The following is a 22561-nucleotide window of genomic DNA, read 5'->3' as shown; positions in this document are numbered from 1 at the left end:
TAGCTTAATTTAGAGCTGAATTGGTGGAGGATTGGTGCAGGTGCCTCACCAATCATCATGATCTTTTGTGGCATATGGTGTGGACACCCAAGTAAAGAAGGGCAGGAAATATTTAATAAGTGTCTCCCCTAAAAACAAAACTTTGAAAATAATCAACAGTCAAATATACAATATAAATTATTAAAGATAAATGGCTCTTTTTCAAGTACAAGGCAAACAATTCAAAATGGAGTAGTTAAATTACGACAATGTCCAATGTAATTTAGATAGACCATCCTGAGGATTACCATAATTGCATTCCAAGCCTAAAATTCCCATATGCTTACGGTATAGAGATGCAAGTATAACATTTATTGATAAACAATCTACGCACAGACTGGTTTAAGTAACTGTAAAAATAGACTTTTATTTCATAGAATTGCCTGTCTTTATTCAGTAGCTAACATTTTGAAATGCCTGTTATGTTTATCTTTTTAAAAAAAAATCATTCCTGAGATGTGGGTGTCACTGGCAAGATCAGTTGCCCCGAGAAGGTGGTGTTGGTAGCGGTTTGATGCAACTGAGTGTCTTGCTAGGCAGTTAAGAGTCTGGAGTCACATATAGGCCAGACCAGAAAGCATGGCAGGTTTCCTTCCATAAAAGACATTATTGAACCAGTTGTGGTTTTATGATAATCCAAGAGCTTCATGGTAACTTTTACTAATACCAGCTTTTTATTTCCAGATTTTTTATATCTGAATTCAAATTCTCAAACTGCCATGGTGGGATTTGAACTCACGTTCTCTGGATTACTAATCCAGTAACATCTCCACTACACTACCATACCCATCTGTGAATCAAATAATCTTGTGACAATCTAATTTACTATTTTTTTTACACCACTTCTTTTATCATTACGATTGCACTGTGCTGTCGGACTGGGTATTAAATATATATAACATATATAATGTATGCAAGCAGAAGCTTATTTAATGAGCAAAGTGTATCTGTGGAAAAGTCAGTTTCACCTTTTGTTCAAACAATAAAAAGTAATAGTAATTAGATTGAGGTAAATGAATCTCATTAGTTGGATAAAGTTAGCCTTCAAGTTATGGTTTTTGATTTGTCCACTTAACCATTGTTTATTTCTGTAGGATATATAGACAGCTCCGGTCTAAAGCTGTTCTACACACCTGTGTTGAGGAAGTATGACGCTGGAGTTATTGAAACTGGTGTCTGGGTCAGTCTTTACCATATGATACCACCTGATATGTCAAACTATATTTCACAAGGTCATTGCACCATGGAATGCCTGCAGGAGGTAGGTTTTGCAAAATGCCACATGATTGTAACATTTGAAACAGAAATGAAGGCAGTTCAAAACCATTTTTAAAGATTTCTGAAAGGAAGAACCTTGTAATATTTGATCTGGTAATTTAAAAAATATTTATAGATATAAAAATCTGGCATATATCAGTAGGGCACAGATTTTTTTTAATGTGATAGGACACAAAACAATCTAATTGGTTCACACTTTCCAAATCCATCTGTATATTATTAACAATCTTGTGTATGGCACACACCTTCTGTGCACATTAACCTTACATCCCGTGTCACTTTTATAATGGAAAAGCTGTATGTCAAAATATCACATTGGGAAAACTCTATCTAAGCATGTCAATATTTCACTGTCATGGTTTATTGATGAACCAATTGAATCAATCAAAATGCCTTTTAAATAAATTCTCATCCATCTCTTTTTTTCTCAGTAACTGAAAGTTCTAATGTCCACAGTAAGGTTTTAAACAAGATGAAAATGTCACAAAACTACATATTTCACAATTACATAATTAAACTTACCAAATAGATTACTTTTTTTGTGTCTTTTAATACCTTAATTATGGTTTTTCTTTGAAAGCCTCAACTACTCCAAAAAGCCTGGCGTCATGTTTCAGGATTCAGATTATTGTTTTGTATCAGGCCTGATCTCACCAAGTGTTTGCTCAGTTCGCTTCAGAGAGATGAAGGAAGCAATTGTGCAAAATACACGATTATCCAATCCAGATCACAGGTGGATGCTTTTATCAACTATCGATACACATCTAGGAACCAATCAGAAAACACCAAATTTAATTTTGCAGCGATCCTGTAGAAAGTTACAAACCAGTGTTGTATCATTGTTAGGTCCCTGTTTACGCTATTGTATGAGGAGGTATGGGGCGGTGTGAGTCAACACCCGTAAACTGCTACTGGGAGTGACTGATGCCATTAAACCTGAGAAAGTATGTACAGCAGACCCAAATTTGTAAGACCTGGGCTTGGGCTTGATATTTTTGTTCTAAGCAGTGACAACGTTAACTGAAGACAGATCCTGTAGTCTAAGCATCTGCAGTATGCACAGTTTCCCAGGATACATCAGTAGCATTTAAAGTAGCCAAATTATAAAATGCATCCCTCATAAACAAAATCTATTTGGTAGATTTTTAAAATCATTTGAAGAAAAACTAGAGGATGATTTTCAAAGCTTTATTCAGGTAACATTTATATTGAGTAGGTAACATTTATATTGAATTTATGCGGCGGGGGTGGGGGCTGTCTCCGTTTATACTGTTTATGTTTCTCTTGGGTTTCCATTGATCTTCCACTGAAGTTATGCTGGGAGAATGGGAGAATCCCTTTGGAAATTCTACCCCAGTGTGTTTTTAAAACTGGAAAGGCTGTGCATGTGTGTGAGTGTATGTGAGAGAAAGAAAACATTACGGGCTGTACTGATTATACACCTGTTGCAGCTTTTGTGGTTTCAAATTATAAATATCCTATAAACTTCAGTAAGTGTATTAAGCTGAAAGAGAGAGAGACTGTCAAGCAATGTGTCTTTACTCATCCTAATTTGATTTTTTTTAAAAAGCAAATAAGTTAAATTTTGAAAGCAAACAAATCCTCTAATTATTAAAAATAAAAACAGAAAATGCTGGAAATACTCAGCAAGTCAGGCAACATCTGTGGAGAAAGAAACAGGGTCATCGACTTGACGCGTTAACTCTGTTTCTTTCTCCACAGATGCTGCCTGACTTGCTGAATATTTCCAGCATTTCCTGTTTTTATTTCAGATTTCCAGCATCCGCAGTATTTTACTTTTGGTTTTCCTCTAATTGTTGTCTGAGTTTGAGGATAGTTAGAAAATGTAATCATTCTAATTACTGACTCCTGTGAGACAGGGAGAGAGTGAGACACAGAGAGAAGGTGGCATCTAGACAGAGTCAACTGAAGATACACATCTAAGAAACAATCAGAATACACCAAATTTAATGTTGCCGTGATCCCTTAGAAAGTTACAAACCAGTGTTGCTAGACCTTGGACGACTCCACCCCAACATTGCTGTCAGGTCCATGCTTTCTTCTCACTGCTGACAGATACCTGGGGGATCATTTTAACCCCCAAGAATGTTAGGGGCGGGTGGGAGGATAAAGTAGGAGCTTTTTGGAGCGGGACCGCATCCCGGCTAAGACAAATTTACCTACATTTTGGAGCTCCTCAATCTGACAAGATCAGGGTTGGGGGGAGGGGGAGCAATGGATTTATTCCACACTACATCTGAGGAGGAGGAAAATGAAGATGGGGAACCCATCGCCAGAGCAACCACACACATTGTTGCCCGTGGTACCAAGGATTCCCTCATCTCTAACAGGTTCTCATAATGAGATGTGCAAATTGAAGACTCTGGAACAACCACCACCACCAACATCCCACCCCCCCCACCTCCACCCGTTGCACAAAACGATCCTTCAACCACGCATACACCCATTGTACACGTGCCCAATGGATGACATCATGTCGTGATATTCATGATGAAGCATGTGAAAGGGCAAATTCACAAAAGGGACTCAATAATGGCCAAGACGTGGCAGTGGTGATGATAATGATTAAATTTAATGTGCCACAACAAAAAAAAAGTTAACATGACAGCTCGTCAAACAAACTTGTGCATTCCCTTGGTGAATTACAATTGCTTAGCCTTTCCCTTTCCACTGCTTCCACGTGGTGCATCCCCTGTGGCTTCAGCAGAGTTATTGGCAGGTTGTTCAGATCCCTGCCCTGACTGCTGAGATGCTCTTGGCCTATGACCTCTGGGTTTTGGAGCCAAAGACTGTTCCATCTGCACCCGTGCAGGGGCAGACTCGGACATCGGAAGAGGGAGCAGCATTTTGGGTACTGGTTGGGGGGGGGGGGGGGCAATGGGTGAGACGTGGGAGCGCTTTGAGTGGCGTCCATGTTCCCTTTCGCTATCATCCCTCTGCTGGCCAGCAGTTTGGTGAGCAGAAGTGCCGTGTTATAAGGCCATGGCTAAAGTGTCTGTCTGTTTAAGGCGGTAGACATTTTGGCATCCAGAGTCCGCATAGCCTTTGTCGTGGCCTGCATGGACTTATTTGAGAGCCATGCTTGAAGCTCAATGGAGGCTACCATCCTGTCCATCGCAGACATTCTCGCACTTATCTGCGCTTAACTCCTCCATCCTCTCTGCTATTGTAGAGAATGTGCGTGGCACTTTTTCCATTACCGTGCAATGTTGCTGCTGCATGTCTATCCTTCTCCTTCTCAACAATGGCCCCTAGGGTTCAACATCTGTGTCCAACTGAGCAGAGCTTGGAGAGCAGTGCGCCCCCCCGATGCGGACTCGCCACAGCTGCCCCTGCCACCAGTTTCTGCTCGTGCTCACTTGTGAGTGGTGAATCCCCAGGTGACAACCCACCTAACTGGCTAACAGGACCCACTAAAGTGCCAGTATCTGCGCTGGTACATGGCTGTATGTCATGTGACGGTGCACCCTCAGAAGGAATGAGCTCCTCTGAAGAATTGATCTTCCATTTCTGCTGATTCCCCGTGAAGGCCCTGGAAGACAACAGAAAGTGATATTAATGATTCATCGCAAAAGTGACAATCTTTCCAATGACCATACTGAGGTCTGGCACAGTTACATCATTGATAAAATCAATTCATCATGTGTGTGAAAGATGTTAAAGTCCTGTCACCAGCCATCTGTGGGTTGCCAGTCTCTCCATCTCCGATGGATAGGCATGCGACAGTCTGACTTATTTCCATGGCCTCCTCCACATCTGTCACCACTATATGGTGGTCCACCTCCAGTTCTGCTCCTCTCCCTTGTGTTTTGTGCTCTCTTCTACAAGGGGAGAAAGAACAGACCTGTGAGTGACTCAAGGTGAAGTGTTCACCCGATGAATGTATTCCTTTTGGGTGAGGCTGACTATGAAAGAGATGCATCGGAGGGTGATTATCAGACAGATGCATTCATTGCATCAGGATTGGGGTGAGTGGCAGTGGTGGGTGAATAAATGGGCAGTTGAGGAAGTGCATAGAAAGTGAAGGATGGTTGCTGCTGCTGACACTTAAGTGCGTGTGAGGAGCTCTGTGATGGGGTAGGTGATCCAACAAAGAGTTGGGGGGGAGGGGTGTTGAACAACACAGGATGTGGGTGAATCAGGAATTGTACTCACTTTTCCCGACCTGGTTAGGTCATTAAATCACTTCCTGCACTGACCCCAAGACCCGGGCACCGTGCTTCTGCTGCTCACCTCTTCTGCCACCTCCAGCCAAGCATTTTTGGTTACAGAGCCAGGATTCTTTCTGCCATCCATTGGAAACATTACCTCCCTCCTGGCTCTCAATGCAGGCAGCAGAACATCCAGGGAAGCATCATTAAATCTAGGGGCAGCCTTTGCTTTCCTGGACTCCATTTCTCTTCTTTTCTCCTTCAAAATCCATTCTTGGACTGGCCCTTTAAATAGTGGGCTTTAAATCCTGTCATTTGGGTGAGCAGCGGGCCTGCTAGACTTGGAAGCAAAGTTAATTGACTGCAATCGAGATACGATCGCAGATTTAAACACACTCACTTTGCCTTCGGGTTCCCCATGCACAAATCCACCCGCCCGCTGACTGCCTGCCGCCATGCTAAAATCATGACCCAGGAATCCACCAGTTAGCCAAACCCCACATGCCATTCTACAGTTCTGTCAAACACCAGGTTTCCTCTCCACAGTACTATCAAACCACAAGACTACCATGCTACTAAGCTTCAATGATTCCAAAATCCTGGCCCATTTTCTAGTGTTATCAAACCCCATGGCTGCCCTAATACTGCAATGTCCCATGAGCCATCCCCTCTTGCATACCATCTTACTATGTAACCTTTGGTTTTAAAAATGGGTATGGGATAAAAATTAAATAGATTGGCATAATAAAGCCACTCATTTATCGTTTTCACAGAATAATGAAATTTATTCCCAAAGCACCAGTAAAAGTCACAGAACACTATATAATTAAATGGAATTTCACATACTTAGTGCCATAAATTGATGGACCTAATAACAATATATTTTGTGTCATATAGCATAACACCCCTTTTATTATAAAACAGTGTATCCTCTGACTCATCAGGAACAGTGCCATTGCAGACAGTTAGTAGTATTACAAAAGTAGTATGTCTCACATGCACTTTCTGTCCCCTTCATTTCTGTTACACTTCAAGTGCAGAGAAAGAAAATAACCAGAGCCAAGATATCTGCAGTGTCTTCAGTGAAATCTGAGCGAACTCACCCAATGTTTACTGCTCCAGCCTCTCGTGTGAATCCAGAGTTTACTTAACTGCAATTGGACTTTGTAAGCTTATAGGGAGAATTATGGCCCCTTCTACAAAGGAATTTCTTATGACTGTACTGATGTCTATTGCTACTAATATCACACAGCACAATTTAAATGATTTAATTGCTAAAGCCACTATTTTGCCTAGAAGGCTGGGCAAGAAATTCCACGTATTTTCAGTGTTGGTACTTTACTTATTGTCTGAAAAAATTTTTTTGTCACACAGGCTTTGACTCAGGAAAAAGCATCTGGGATCCACGTATTTGCTGTTCTTCTCCATTCACATCTTGCAGGGCAAGCCCTGAGAACAAGGCATTTCAGAAATAGTGTAGAGCAACCTCTTCTTGCACACGATGATGAGTTTGACTTTAATTTTCAAGAATTCCGCCATCTGAAAGAGGAAAGAGTTCTCCTGCCGGTATGGATATTTTTTTAAATCTTTGGCATTAGAAACATAGTTTAATGTTGCAATGAACTGAAAAATGAAGTGTTTCCATTTTATAGCAATGAAGAGAAGTAATTAATGTGAATTGATATGAACTTACAAGTTAGTGGGTGCTTGTGCAAAGAAACTCTCCTCTCTAATGACCCTCGGAGTTAGTATTATTAGCGATTTGGGGAGGAGGTGCAAAGTTTGCATTGTTTAGTGATTAGGGTGAAAAGTATTCCTGCGCATCTGTCAGGTCACACCTAAGGCATCACACCAGAAAGCGTAGTATCAGAGGTGTCATAATGCAGAGCACACACTATGAAATGTTACACATCTATTGGGCAAAAATTAATGATGGGCACAAATAAGTGCTTATCCGATACATTACCAATCAAATATCTAATTGACTAAACATGAGAAAATCAAAAAGTAGTAAACGTAACAATGAGAAATGAGAAAACTGAGCAATCAAATTGCTCAATTTTTTTCAGAGCTACCATTCACTGATCAAATACTGCAAAACCAAACGGCCAAATCGCTCAATTTCTTCATACTATTTCTGTTCACCATTTCCCTTCTTGTGCTGTTTACAATCTATATCAATGACTTAGTTGAGGGGACCGAGTGTAATGTTTCCAAATTTGCTGACGATACAAAGCTAGGTGGGAAAGTAAGCTGTGAGGCGAACACAAAGAGTCTGCAAAGGGATAGAGACAGGTTAAGTGAATGGGTGAGAAGGTGGCAGATAGAATATGTGGGGAAATGTGAAATTATCCACTTTGGTAGGAAGATTAGAAAAACAGAATATTTTTTAAAAGATGAGAGACTAAGAAATGTTGGTAGTCAGTAGCAAGATCAAAATAAAATTCACTGTGCATCACACCTGCATGTGAACACATTAAAATGGGATTGGGTGTTCTTGTACATTAATCACAGAAAGTTAACATGCAGATACAGCAGGCAATTAGGACAGCAAATGGTATGTTGGCCTTTATTGCAAGGGGGTTGGAGTACAAGAGTAAGGAGGTCTTGCTGTCATTATATAGGGCTCTGGTGAGACCACACCTGGAGTACTGTGTACAGTATTGTTCTCCTTACCTAAAGAAGGATATACTTGCCTTAGAGGGGGTGCAACGAAGGTTCATGAGATTAATTCCTGGGATGAGAGGGTTGTTCTATGAGGAGAGCTTGAGTAGAATGGACCTATATTCCCCTGAGTTTAGAAGAATGAGAGGTGATCTCATTGAAACGTATAAAATTCTTAGAGTGCTTGACAGGGTAGATGCTGAGGGGCTGTTTCCCCTGGCTGGAGAGTAGAAACATAGAAAATAGGAGCAGGAGTAGGCCATTTGGCCCTTCAAGCCTGCTCCACCATTCAATATGATCATGGCTGATCCTCCATCTCAATACCATATTCCCGCTCTCTCCCCATACCCCTTGATGCCTTTTGTGTCTAGAAATCTATCTAGCTCCTTCTTAAATATATTCAGTGACTTGGCCTCCACAGCCTTCTGTAGTAGAGAATTCCACAGGTTTACCACCGTCTGAGTGAAGAAATTTCTCCTCATCTCAGTTCTATATGTCCTACCCCGTATCCTGAGACTGTGATACTGTGATCCCTCGTTCTGGACCCCCCCCCCCCCCCCCAGCCAGGGGAAACATCCTCCCTGCATCTAGTCTGTCTAGCCCTGTCAGAATTTTATATGTTTCAATGAGATCCTCTCTTATTCTTCTAAACTCGAGTGAATACAGGCCGAGTCAACCCAGGAATCAGTCCGGTGAACCTTTGCTGCGCTGCCTCTATGACAAGTATTTCCTTTCTTAGGTAAGGAGATCAAAACTGCACACAATGCTCCAGGTGTGGTCTCACCAAAGCCCTGTATAACTGCAGTAAGACATCCTTGTTCCTGTACTCAAATCCTCTTACAATGAAGGCCAACATACCATTTGCCTTCCTAACTGCTTGCTGCACCTGCATGTTTGCTTTCAGTGACTGGTGTACAGGACACGAAGTCCCTTTGTACATCAACATTCCCCAATCTATCACCATTTAAATAATACTCTGCCTTTCTGTTTTTCCTTCTGAAGTGGATAACTTCACATTTATCCACATTATACTGCAACAGCCATGTATTTGCCCACTCACTCAACTTGTCTAAATCGCCTTGAAGCCTCTTTGCATCCTCCTCACAACTCACAATCCCACCTAGTTTTGTGTCGTCAGCAAACTTGGAAATATTACATTTGGTTCCCTCATCCAAATCATTGATATATATTGTGAATAGCTGGGGCCCAAGCACTGATCCCAGCGGTACCCCACTAGTCACCGCCTGCCACCCTGAAAAAGACCGATTTATTCCTACTCTCTGTTTCCTGTCTGTTAACTAATTTTCAATCCATGCCAGTATATTACCCCCAATCCCATGTGCTTTAATTTTGCACACTAACCTCTTATGTGGGACTTTATCAAAGGCCTTCTGAAAATCCAAGTACACCACATCCACTGGTTCTCCCTTATCTATTCTACCAGTTACATCCTCAAAAGACTTCAGTAGGTTTGTCAAACATGATTTCCCTTTCATAAATCCATGTTGACTTTGTCTAATCTCGTTGATATTTTTTAAGTGTCCTGTTATCATATCCTTTATAATAGACTCTAGCATTTTCCCTACTACTGATGTTAGGCTAACCGGTCTATAGTTCCCTATTTTCTCTCCCTCCTTTTTTAAATAGCAGGGTTACATTTGCCACCCTCCAATCTGCAGGAACTGTTCCATAATCTATAGAATTTTGGAAGATGATAACTAATACATCCACTATTTCCATGGCTACCTCATTTAGTACTCTGGGATGCAGATTATCAGGCCCTGGGGATTTATCGGCTTTCAGTCCCATTAATTTCTCCAGCACTATTTTTTTACTAATACTAATTTCCTTTAATTCCTCCTTCTCACTGGTCCCTTGGTTCCCTAAAATTTCTGGGAAGTTATTTGTGTCCACTTCCGTGAAAAGACAGAACCAAAGTATTTGTTTAATTGCTCTGCCATTTCCTCGTTCCCCATTATAAATTCTCCCGTTTCTGACTGTAAGGGACCTACATTTGTCTTCACTAATCTTTTTGTTTTTACATTCTTGTAGATGCTTTTACAGTCCACTTTTATGTTCCTTGCAAGTTAACTCTCATACTCTATTTTTCTCCTCTTAATCAACCTCTTGGTCCTTTTTTTGCTGAATTCTAAACTGCTCCCAATCCTCAGGCTTGCTACTTTTTCTGGCAACTTTATATGACTCTTCTTTGGATCTAATACGATCCTTAATTTTTTTCGTTAGCCATGGTTGGGCCACTTTTCCTTTTGTGTTTTTGCGCCAGAAAGGAATGTATAATTTTTGCAATTCATGCATTTGTTCCTTAAATGTTAGCCATTGCCTATCCACGGTCATGCCTTTTAATGAAGCTTCCCAATCTATCATAGCCAACTCACTCCTCATACCTTCATAGTTTCCTTTGTTTAGATTTAGGACCCTAGTTTCGGATTGGACTACTTCCCTTTCCATCTTAATGAAGAATTCTATCATGTTATGGTCACTCTTCCCCAAAAGACCCCACACAACAAGATTATTAATTAACCCCTTCTCATTGCACAATACCCAATCTAGGATAGCCTGTTCCCTGGTTGGCTCCTCAACGTACTGGTCTAAAAAATCATCTCGAACACACTCCAGGAATTCATCCTCCACAGTATTATTGCTAATTTGGTTTGGCTAGTCTATATGTAGATTAAAGTCACCCATGATTACTGTAGTACCCTTGTTACATGCATCTCTAATTTCCTGTTTGATGCCGTCCCCTACATTACCACTACTGTTTGGAGGCATATAGACAACTTCCACCAGTGTTTTCTGCCCCTGGGTGCTTCTTAACTCCACCCAGACTGATTCTACATCTTGATTTTCTGAGCCAATGTCCTTTCTCACTATTGCCCTGATTTCATCCTTTACTAACAATGCCACCCCACCTCCTTTTCCTTTTTGCCTGTCCTTCCTGAATATCGAATACCCTTGGATATTCAGCTCCCAGCCTTGGTCACCCTGCAGCCCTGTTTCCGTAATTGCAATTATATCATATCCATTTACATCTATTTGCGCTGTTAATTTGTCTACCTTATTATGAATGCTTTGTGCATTCAGATACAGTGCCTTTAGATTTGTCTTTTTAACATTTTTAGACACCTTAATATTTTTTTGTACAATGGCCCTATTTGTCTTATTACCATCTTTTCTTACCCGGACCCTATTTGTTAGTGCGCTCTTTTGTTTGTACGCTCTGTCCCTTCCTGACACAATCAGGTTATCCTTACCCCAATCACTTTCCTGCACTGCTTCTTTGTCTTTTCTCTTTAGCATTCCACCGGGACTCTCCACCCCCCCCCCCTTATTTAGTTTAAAGCCCTATCTACCTCCCTAGTTATTCGATTCGCTAGCACTCTGGTCCCCGCATTGTTCAGGTGTGGTCCATCCCAGCTCTCCCAGTACTGGTGCCAGTGCCCCACGAATTGAAACCCACTTCTCCCACACCAATCTTTGAGCCTTAGAGTCTTGAATTAGGGGCCATAGTCTCAGGATAAGGGGTCAGCCATTTAGGACTGAGATGAGGAAAAATTTCTTCACTCAGAGGGTTGTGAATCTTTGGAATTCTCGACCCCGAAGGGCTGTGGATGCTCAGTCATTGAGTATATTCAAGACTGAGATTGATGGATATTTGGATACTAAGGGAATCAAGGGATATGCAAATAGGACGGAAAAGTTGAGTTGAGGTAGAAGGTCAGTCATGATCTTATTGCATGGCAGAGCAGCCTTGAGGGGCCGTGTGGCCTACTCCTGCTCCTATTTCTTATGTTCTTCGCTCTCGGGTGAGTGTATATAGCTCGAAATAACAGGGTAGAGTTTCCAATGGGTCGCACCCAATTAACAAACGTATCGTGAGCATTTCCGATACTCTTGTACAAATTCCTCAAAGCACAGTGTAACTCAAATTCATTTCACTTTTCTACAGGAATATGCAGTTCAATCTTTGAATAATCTTGATTTTAATATTGTTTAATGATATTTTTTATTTAAATTTACTTTAAATATTTAGTTTTCTTTCATATAAATGTGAAATTGCATCCAATTACAAAACATTTTTAATGCTTTTTTTAACAGAAAATATTTAAAATGTCTTACAGGGTGATAGTTTGGTGACTGAATGCGAGTATAACACCACATCACGCAGCAATATGACATGGGTAGGAGAAAGATAAAATTAAATAAAAGTGGAATCTACTGTTTGTATAGGAAGGAGTTGTTGTTCTTTCGGTTGTACTAGACCACTTAAGTTGTTGATCATTAGTTTTAATGTTTTACAACAAAAAAATGTTATCTTTCTGCATTTAAAACCTGCCTGATCTGTACTGGATACTTTTTAAGTCACTTCTAATAAGATCAGTTGGCTTTATAAGTGAACTTCTTTTAGTCATGCTTATAAGAACACACTATTATAATGCTTGCATATGTGTGTAAAATAGACTGGTACCCCAAAATGTGTCCCTCAAATATTTAGTTAATACAAGTTGAAAGCTAAGCTTTCATTACCAGGAATTCTGACATCAGAAAGGGTGAAAAAGTAAAGTGATAATCACCATTGGTTCATTTTGATGTCACTCCTGTTCTGGTTGGTGTAACTGCCAGGCAGGTGTTAAGGAGGAGTCTTTACAAACTGTCAATATTAGTTTAGAGGCTTCAGTAGATCATTTTGTTTGGATAGTCCATGTTAATGACTTGCACTGGTAACTTCACATAATAACATCAATTTTGTAACCGTGTAAAAAGAAAAGCTTTAATGTGTTGCCAGACTAGCATGTTTAGGAGCTTCAACCTTTTTATTGAATTTTGATTCCTGCTCCTGGAACTATTCAACAGACAGGGTAGGCACACGATGTGCTCCCATGCTCTGCCACTGGTAGGCATATAAAAATGGCCTCCCCTTTGATTTCCCTTTTCACTCCATGGGGAAATACTGCAGTTCTCCTCAGTTCTCCCACCCTCCGCCCCCCCCCCCGGCCCCCACCCCCAGCCAAGTGCACTGGGGTAGAGGCTCTTTCCAACCTGTTTCTTACCATTTTCTGCCATTGTCTACATTGCCTGCTTCTGCTGGTCGCCCATAGAAATCAATATTTGAGACCAGTCTGCATGACGGCCTGGAGCATTCTGATCTGGAAAGAGTGCTGAGAATTTAGTAGTAGTTGTTTTGGTCTGATTTTTTTTTTGGTCTCAAATGCCTCTGGATCAGCTGCCTAACCAGTTTCTAATCTCAGTTTTTGCATTTTGCTTTGGAGTACTTTTGCCATATACATATTCAATATCATTGCACCCCATGGTAGAGCTGGCTCAATATGAGTGAGTGCTGTAAATGATGACAATCCATACTAGAAGATCTTTAGATGAGGGGAGGTTCTTTATATTGAAAGTACTCCCCTCTCTGCCCCACAACAAAATCCTTCTTGGTCAATTTTTTTTTCCTTACTAATTTTCCCTCCTCCCTTCCTCTCCTGAAGGTGTTGATTCGTTGCTGCGGTACAGTTCCATGAAAACCAGGCACCCTCTGATATCTTGCCCAAGTGTCCATTATTCAGCTGTGAGTCCTGATAGTAAGGGTTAATAGGCTACTTTATAATGGTGGGCATCGCAGCCAACCTTATCTGATACACTTACACATGTACTTCCAGCAGGGCTTGTTAGATAGTCGGAACCCAAACTGAATTTCCTCATCTTGTCCAAGGGTTTTGAGGCCACCTGTAGCATTCTCACTGACATTCCAACTAAGGTCAATGAACACAGCATAGACTCTGAATCAAATGTGGGACCTTTTGTTTATTAATGTAGTTGTTTTTAAAAACGTCTCCTAGGCTTTTATTTAGTGACCTATAAGCAGTTAAAATTGCTGTGTTACAGAACGCTAATGTGGAAATGTTGCAATGCTCTAGAATGGTATAAGTTGAATCTTCTTATGAAGGTTCTGCTGTATGAGTTAAATAGTGGTGTAAATCTAAACAAATAAAAGAGATATGCACATGTTCTAGACAAAAATGATACAGCTGTAAACTAAATCATTCTTGCTATTTTACAGGGTGGCCTAAGCACAAGAGATGAAATGTGTTTGTCATACTTACTATACTACCCAAAAATAGATCTTTCCAGATGTGAGAGTCTTCCTGAAATAGCTCCACAGTTGGAATTTATTGGAGTGAAAGAAATTTATCGACCAGTCATGTAAATATATTTCTTATCATTCCTTACTGTATGAATAAAGTAACTATTTCACTATTAATGGCATGTTATGGCAAACCTTTTCTAAACATGAAAGAACTTTTACTCATGAACAGATGATGTGATTATACTATAACATCAGGTAAATAACAGAAAGCATTTCAAGCATAAACTGGAGGAACATCTGTATAGCAAAAACTTGAAGAAACAGCTAGCCTAGGTTTAGAAGGGGAAGATCCTGTCTGACAAACCTCTTTACTTATAACATCTACAAATAAATCAAAGTAGATAATGGAGCTCTCTCTGCTTTAGTTTATTTGGACTTTCAGAAAGCTTTTGACAAAATTCCATGTAAAAGATTCCTAACTGAACTAAAATCCATAGTAATTCAGATAAAAATCTGGTTTAAAAAAAATGTGAAACAGAGAGTAGTTGTGAAAGGTGTAATATCAGATTGGGAGGAGGCATTGAGTGGAGTACTGCTGGTAAATTCTGTTGCTTCAAATCCACAGAGATAACCTGGATGGTTGAAACCTTAATGTAAGCTTCTCAAATTTACAGGTGACACTTAAGTAGGAAGAATAGTAGAGACAAAGGATGCAATTAAAGATTTGCAGAAGGCTTTACATCAGTTAAACAGACAAATGGCAAATGAAATTTAATACTGACAAATGCAAAATATTTGGGTGAAAAAATATGCAATGATCTGGCCTGAAAGCTGATTGGCTGCAAGTTGCAAAATGGGGCAAGCCAGCAGTTCATTCAGGGCTGCGAAAGAGGGCATGAAACAATTGTTCTGTGGAGGCTAAATGGAGCAACAGAGTTGGCAGAATCATGTGCGCAATGACGCTAGCACCGATAACACTCCTCACCACCCCCCCCCCAAACTTCAGTTGCTGCAAGTGTTGCTACAGGAAAGATGGTAGCTCCGTTTGGTGCAGAAGGGCACTCAATTGTAATAGCCCACAAGTAAGCTGCATTGATGAAAATACCTGACCGAGTCTTGTTGTACCCAAGAGCAAATGAAGCAGAAATTCAGGGTATCAGAAGCGCCAAGGTAAGTATAGGTACCTTTTTATACATGAGTACTTTTCCTTCATACAAGGCATGAACCCAGTGTTAACGTTCTTCCAATGCTCCTTTTCTCTTGCTTCAGGTTCTTCCCCAGATATGGATTCCAAAAGGAAGTGGTGCCATGGTCCTGTACATTTCACAGCAAACTGCATCAAGCACTCTACCTGCACAAGCACCAGCATTGATACTAGAACCAAAGAGAATGTAGTTAATGCGTTTGAGGAAGGTATACCATGTAAACCAGTGAGGGGGAGAGGAAAGACCAGGACAGGCTTCAAGCCCTTGGCTTATGTCTGTTGCAATGGATTGAGGTGATTCTGATTTCGAGCTATTTCCATCAATGGACACATTCTTTTGTTGTCCAGCTTTGTTTTTGCTGTGAAAACCTACACATTGGTTCCTTCGCAAGCACATGCTGAACATTTCCTCTACTCAAACTGAACTACCATCTTTCAGCCCTCAGCACTTATTACTTTTACTATAGCATAATCCAGGCACATAAAAATATAATCTCCTCTGCACTAGATATTGTTGTCCTTTGCTCATAGAATCATAGAAAGTTATGGCACAGAAGGAGGCCATTCGGCCCATCGTGTCTGTGTCGACCGAAAAAGAGTTTTCCAGCTTAATCCCATGTACTTCTTCTGTCTTTGCAAAGATGGACTGAGCAACACTTAGTAAAACAAGTGCTGATACAAGTCATCAAGCTGCTTTTATTTCACAGAAAAGCACTCATTTGTGTAATGATACAAAATAAAGAGCAGGCCACACATACAAAACAGAAAACAGAGAGTAGGGATTAAGGGTAGATACTCAGATTGGCAAAAGGTGGGAAGTGGTGATCCTCAGGGATTGGACCTGGGACCACTATTGTTCACAATTTACATTAACGATTTGGATTCTGGAATTGGAAGTACAATTTCAAAATTTGCAGATGACACAAATTGAGGTTATAGTTAATACAAAGGAAAAATGCATCAAAATGCAAGAGGACATTAATAAACTTGCATAATGGGTATGTAATTGGCAAATGAATTTCCATATAGATAAGTGTGAGGTGGTGCATTTTGGTAGGAGGAATAAGGAGGCCACAAACTGCTTGGATAATAAGAGTCTAAATGGGGTAGAGGATTGAGGGGTATAGATACGCAAATCACTAAAAGTAGCGATGCAGGTTAATAAGGCCATTAAAAAAAAAGCAAATCAAGCACTGGGGTTCATTTCTAGAGGGATAGAATTGAAAATCAGAGAGTTTATGTTAAACTTGTATAGAACCTTGGTTAGACCACACTTGGAGTACTGTGCACAGTTCTAGTCTCCATATTATAGAAAGGATATAGAGGTGTTGGAGAAGGTGCAAAAAAAGATTTGCAAGGATGATACCAGAATTGAAAGGATATACTTCTCTGGAAAGGCTGAACAGGCTGGGGCTCTTTTCTCTAGAAAAGAGAAGGCTGAGGGATGACCTATTAGCAGTCTTTAAGTTAATGAAAGAGTTTGTTTGGGTAGATGTAGAGAAAATGTTTCCACTTGTGGGAGAGTCCAAAACTAGAGGTCATAAATATAAAATAGTTGCTAATAAATCCAGTAGGGAATTAAGGAGAAACTTCTTTACCCAAAGAGTGGTAAGAATGTGGAAGGCGCTATCACAAGGAGTAGTTGAGGCAAATAGCATAGATGCATTTAAGGGGAAGCTAGATAAGCACATGAGGGAGAAAGGAATAGAAGGGTATCCTGATAGAGTTAGATGAAGTAGGGAGAGAGAAGACTCGTGTGGAGCATAAATACCGGCATAGACCAGTTGGACTGAAAGGCCTCTTTCTGTGCTGTAGTTTTGATGTAACTCAATGTAATTCTTGGACAGTGGTCATCAACACACTCTCTATTACCCCAAGAAGGCCCAGTAAATCAGGAACAGCCCAATTCCTGAGATGATTGTTTTTCTTTTGAAACATTCTCAGAGGATTATAGCTGTAATTGCCTCTTTCCAGACAAGTAGCCCAGTACCAGTGGGACGAGGAGCCCAACAGATCAGTGCCAGAAGCATTGCACTGAGTACCTGGCTGCAATGCAGGTAGATGTTTAATGATCTGACCAGGGCTGCTAAGGTAAGACTTATAAATCTCATATCTATTCCTCTCTGCTGTTCCCTGCACCACCTGTAGTCCCAATACTCACAAACCTTCCCTCCTCCGCTTCCCTTCACTCTCCTCCAATCACAGCAGCGCACTTCACTGACTCTCCTGCGCTACAGACACCCTCTGCTGCTACCACTGTCTTCACAATTTCTTCCCCACACCTGTGCCTTCTTTCACACACCACCACCACTATTCTACCCTGACATGCACATCCTCAAAACACCTCACTAGGCTACCACTAACATAGTTCCTTCTTTCTTGCCGGAGTAGCTGGCGCACAACAACCGGGAGCAGACACGAACAGGGGGGCAATGATTTATCCACGATCACACGCACAGCAGTGTGATTGCTGAGGCTCAGCCCCATCAGTATGGCAGTGGCATCGCGGGAGAGGCACATGCTGTCCTCTCAGACTGGCAACACACCTACTCCCCTGCCAGCCTGTCAGCCAGTGGCCTTTTTAGTTCCAGACAGTCACCTGGGTCAGACTGCCCCAGCCGATGCCAAGATACAGCAGTCTGCAGTCGAGTCCTGTATGTCCACAGTTCCTTAAGGTCGCCCACTACGGCCATCTCCAGTGCCCTCAGTGGAAATTCAACAGCCTTCCACTTCCCAAGCTGTAGCTACAAGGGATCCACCTCATATGAGCACTAGATTAGGAAAAAGAGCACAGAAGTCAGGCACCATGGGTTTGTACAAGGGTGATTTCTATTTCTCAATTGTTACATTTATGGAATTATGAAATGAAAACTGATTAAGAATCTTGCTTTTTTTTTACTTCTTTACTTATCTGTTGGTCTTACTATGCGTAGTAATGTTGGTGCAAGAAGATGTATACTTTAAGGATATTCATGTAGTGGGTGTAAGGAGATGGTAAGAAGGACTGTTGGTGTACTGGGGAGGCGAGGGATTATTGAACTGAATCACTCCTCGATAAGTTGTTATCCCACAGTTCTAGGATTGATGGCCCTTCCTCTTTGTCAGTATCCTCAGCTTCCCTGTGATCTTCCTGCTCCCACGCCTCCATTTCTTCCTCCCTTGATGTCTCTAAGGGTTGGCTCTTTTTCAGGGCAAAGCTAAGGAGCAGGCAGCACATGATGATAAATCTGGATATACTCTAGGGGCTGTACAGAAGAACGCCTTCATAACTGTGCAGGCAATGGAGCCTTTGCTTCAGTAGGCCGATGGTTTGTTCAATTAGAGCTCGGGGGGATTTATGGCTCTGATTGTAGTGCTTCTCAGCATCTGTGTTCGGGTTCCTGACGGGAGTCGTGAGCCAGCTCAGGGAATACCCCAGGAAAACACCCACAGTGCATAATGCATTGACAGTTGTTGCACACCAGCTGAACATCCAGGGAGTGGAATCCCTCTCTGTTGATGTATAACCCTGGCTCTTCAGGTGGAGCATGCAAGGCAATGTGGGTGCAGTCAATGATGTCTTGCACTCGTGGTAAGCCTCCTATCCTGGCTTCGCTGTCTCCATGGCAGCCGTGGACTACAAACTGTGTTTTGTTGCTTATGTCACCTGTTGCAACCTGGAATGACCCTGTGACACAGAAATTAAGTGCCACTGTCACCTTCACAGCCATAGGTGCCTGGTGTTGGGCTGCAGTTGGTGCTGCAACAGGTGACACATCTCAGTGAGAGCATCCCTTGTGAAGCAGAGACGTCTCACTCACTGCTCCTCAGTCAGGTTCAGGTAGGAAATGCGGTTCTTGAAAAAATGCATGGTGTAGGGCCTCGAGCTCTCCCCTCCTTCACCCTCTTCTAGCAGCATTTCTTGATCTGAGGAGGAATCTCCCTTGCTGATCCTCCTCATCGTCCAGCCCTAATGGTAGACACAGCAGACCATACAAACAATGACAGAACAGGAAAAGACCCTCTGGTCCATCCAGCCTGTCCCACACAATTGTGATACCTTGTGTATCACAATATATACACCCCCATCCCACCCATAACCATGTGATCTCCAGGGAGATGTGAAAAGCCGGATAAAAATCCGGGCCAATTTGGGGGGGGGGGGGGGGGAAGAATCTGGGAAATTACTGATGGTCGAAGACCTTTCGTCAAAACTGAAAGATCTTCTAGTTCTGATGAAACGTTAACTCTGTTTCTTTCTCCACAGATGCTGCCTGACTTGCTGAGCTTCTCCAGCATTTTCTGCTTTATAGTGTAACTGAATAGAGATATAAAAGAAAAAGAGTTTTTTCTACAAATTGCATTCAAATATTTATTTTCTGTATCAAGGACATGGCCATTTATCATCAAAAGCCCCAAGAAGTACAAGGATCTTTCCTTCACTGAAGCCATGAATAAGTTTAAATGGTCCAGGAAGAAAGGAAGGGAATTTAACAAACTTGTACATGAGATTGAGATGAATATTAGGTGTGCTAAACATGACCAGAGGGAATGGCACGTGAGTATATATTACTGACCTTTAACTTTCGGGAGTGCATACCACTATGTCCTGCACTGCGTCTATAGATGCTTCTAAGCAATTTTCTGGATTGTATTACAAAACTAAATATGTTCAGTGATCAGCACTTTGAATGTGTTGTGCTCTTTAATATTTGCTTTGAGATCTTAACGAAAATAATTGAGATGAATGGTCAGAAACGTTTTCAGACTACTCACTGTAGGTGATTAGAGATTTGTGGTTTAACAAAGAGTAAACAGTTGCAGGGAGGAAGGACTCTGGTCTACACTAACCTGCCACTGAGCACATTGGAGGTGGAAGTCAGCCTTATGGCGGACACATCGCTGCCAAAGCCCCTCACAGTTGGCGAATAAGCCTCGTATGCAACATTTGACATGAATGTTTGGAACATTCCTAACCCTAATGCAGCGAAATGGTTGGAATGTTGCAAGATGTCCTGTATAGCTTCTTCCACCTTATTGAAAGCCTGCACTACAGCTACTGAGGAACCTTTGAGTTTTGGAACGATAGCTGTAAGAAAATTTTACCTGGAGTTCATATTTGAGAAAACACGCTCAAGTATCCAGGGTTCAGTACCTACCATGGTAGGGTTGTAGAGTGGTTAATGGGATATGGTGTGTATTCATGCTGTGCTCAGGAGGATGGTACCATTGAACTCAGATATTTGATGGTGAGTAATAATCACCATGCCATTTGTCAGGAGTTCCTGGTCCTTGTTATCCACCTGTGGAGGGCTCAGACCTATGCTTGCTAATTGTCTAATGACCAAAAGCGACTATCCTCCCTAGAGATATGCAGGTCATGGTGAGGTGCCTGGTGATGGAAGAATTGAACAGAGTCAACCTGTGTGGCAGACTCAGTATTAAGACTTAAGTTAGGCATTTTCACAATAATCCAGAACACTTTATGACTGACCAGCCATCCTGGCTTATTAATGGGTTCTGGGAGCTGGGATTCTGTCCACTCAACCCCAGATAACCTTACAAGCTAATGACTGGATGGTCCTGGCTAGACAAGCAACAGAAGTGTTACCATAATTCGCTGCTAGTTAAACACCAGCAGGATCCTGGTATTATTTGTGAGTCTCTAAGCCTTGGCTCTTGCCAACCTACACCTGAACTTTCTACACTTAGGTCAGGATGTGTCCCTATGGGGAAAGTGTATGCACTCCATATTGGGCAAGCAGAAACTCTACTGCCTGGATCACTCATTTGCTCAGTCTGGAGACCTCTAAACATGGTAATGGGTTTCCATGCACCTCAGACACTGACCAAAACATTTTAAATTAAAAATTGCAGTAATGGGCAATAAATGCTGGCCTCACCAGCGACGCCCACATCCCATGAACGAATAAAAAAAAGGTGGTCTAACAACTTCAAATGTTGGAAAATATGAAAGAAAAAAATGTGAGTTACAGTATGTATATGTTGCAGCTTGATGGAATTCAGATCATAATGCCATTTTCCTGTACTTCTAATTCTTTGTATTTGGGTATAGTGCACAATATAAAATTAATGCTAGTTGATGGGGTCAGATGAAAAAGAGTGGGAGGCGGCTCGTGTGGAGCATAAACACTGGCATGGACCTGTTGGGTCAAATGGCCTGTTTCTGTGTTGTAAATTCTATGTAATTTACACTGGCCAGTTCAAATACAATCAAAACTATAACCAGTAGCTTCTTACATTAATCTGGTGTAGAAATTTCTAGTGTGGGTACATAATAATTATGCAATCCATTGTGTTTTTCCTGTTGACTGCTCAAGGAGAAAGCTGCAACTTTGCTATATGAGCCTGCAGTCATTCCATAATCCTGAATTGATGTAACTATGATTGTGATTGGATTGGCATTGTTAGTATGTTCTCCCAATACAAGTGTAGCAGTATCTCAGTGATGGTAGATGATTATATCCTTAGACAAGGTATGAATGCTGCTACTTCACTTCCAAAGATTACCAACTCTAGTCAAAAACGACTGCTTCCTGGGAACTATCTTGCAAGAATGGGGTGCATACATTAAACTGTGTCCTTGGAGCAGGGGACCTAGTCTGTGGTTAATTGAAGTAATGCTGTTTAATCGTGACACCATCGCCAATAAGCAACTAGTCACATGAAGCTGGATGTCCTTGACCTCATAGAAATGCTTGCACCTTTCTTATGCTCCAGATATTCCTGGTAAAACATGTAATGAACACAAAATATTTTTCATGGTCAGAGAATTGAAAAAGTTCTCTTTTTAATATAGGTACATGGCATACCGATATTACCACCACCATTAAAGCCTTGGGAATTAAAATCGGAACCAGAGCCAGTCACCTGTCGGACAACTTGGCAGTACTCAGATCCACTCCCTGTACTTTTGTCATTAACCTTTTGTGCTGTTCTTACTGCAGGAATGTAATTTGTTTGTACAAACTTAAATGTACTACACATTTTCATATTTAAACTATCTTTTCATGCTGAAAATGAATTTGCACTATCAAATCACTTTCATCTTTGCAAGATAATCCTTTTCAATAAAATATATTCACAATTTGTGCAAAA

At 41.3% G+C, this 22561-nt stretch overlaps 1 protein-coding gene and 1 long non-coding RNA gene across 2 annotated transcripts in view; one reads left to right on the top strand and one right to left on the bottom strand.

The window, feature by feature from the left end:
* Positions 1-15629, bottom strand: part of LOC137321826 (uncharacterized) — a 39284-nt gene extending 23655 nt beyond the window's left edge. The window contains exon 1 of the long non-coding RNA XR_010962909.1: positions 15444-15629. This is a non-coding gene — a long non-coding RNA (uncharacterized lncRNA). The remainder of the gene's footprint in view (positions 1-15443) is intronic.
* The window catches only part of moxd1 (monooxygenase, DBH-like 1), a 96793-nt gene extending 74232 nt beyond the window's left edge, over positions 1-22561 (top strand). The window contains exons 7-12 of the mRNA XM_067984530.1: positions 1134-1300; positions 6864-7055; positions 12293-12352; positions 14233-14375; positions 19832-20000; positions 22263-22561. Of these exons, the coding sequence (XP_067840631.1) occupies positions 1134-1300; positions 6864-7055; positions 12293-12352; positions 14233-14375; positions 19832-20000; positions 22263-22418 (887 nt within the window). The 3' untranslated portion in view covers positions 22419-22561. The remainder of the gene's footprint in view (positions 1-1133; positions 1301-6863; positions 7056-12292; positions 12353-14232; positions 14376-19831; positions 20001-22262) is intronic.

Source organism: Heptranchias perlo, chromosome 5, assembly GCF_035084215.1.
Source record: "Heptranchias perlo isolate sHepPer1 chromosome 5, sHepPer1.hap1, whole genome shotgun sequence".
Taxonomy (NCBI): domain Eukaryota; kingdom Metazoa; phylum Chordata; class Chondrichthyes; order Hexanchiformes; family Hexanchidae; genus Heptranchias; species Heptranchias perlo.
The sequence above is the reverse complement of the archived record's forward strand: the minus strand, read 5'-3'. Positions and strand labels throughout refer to the sequence as shown.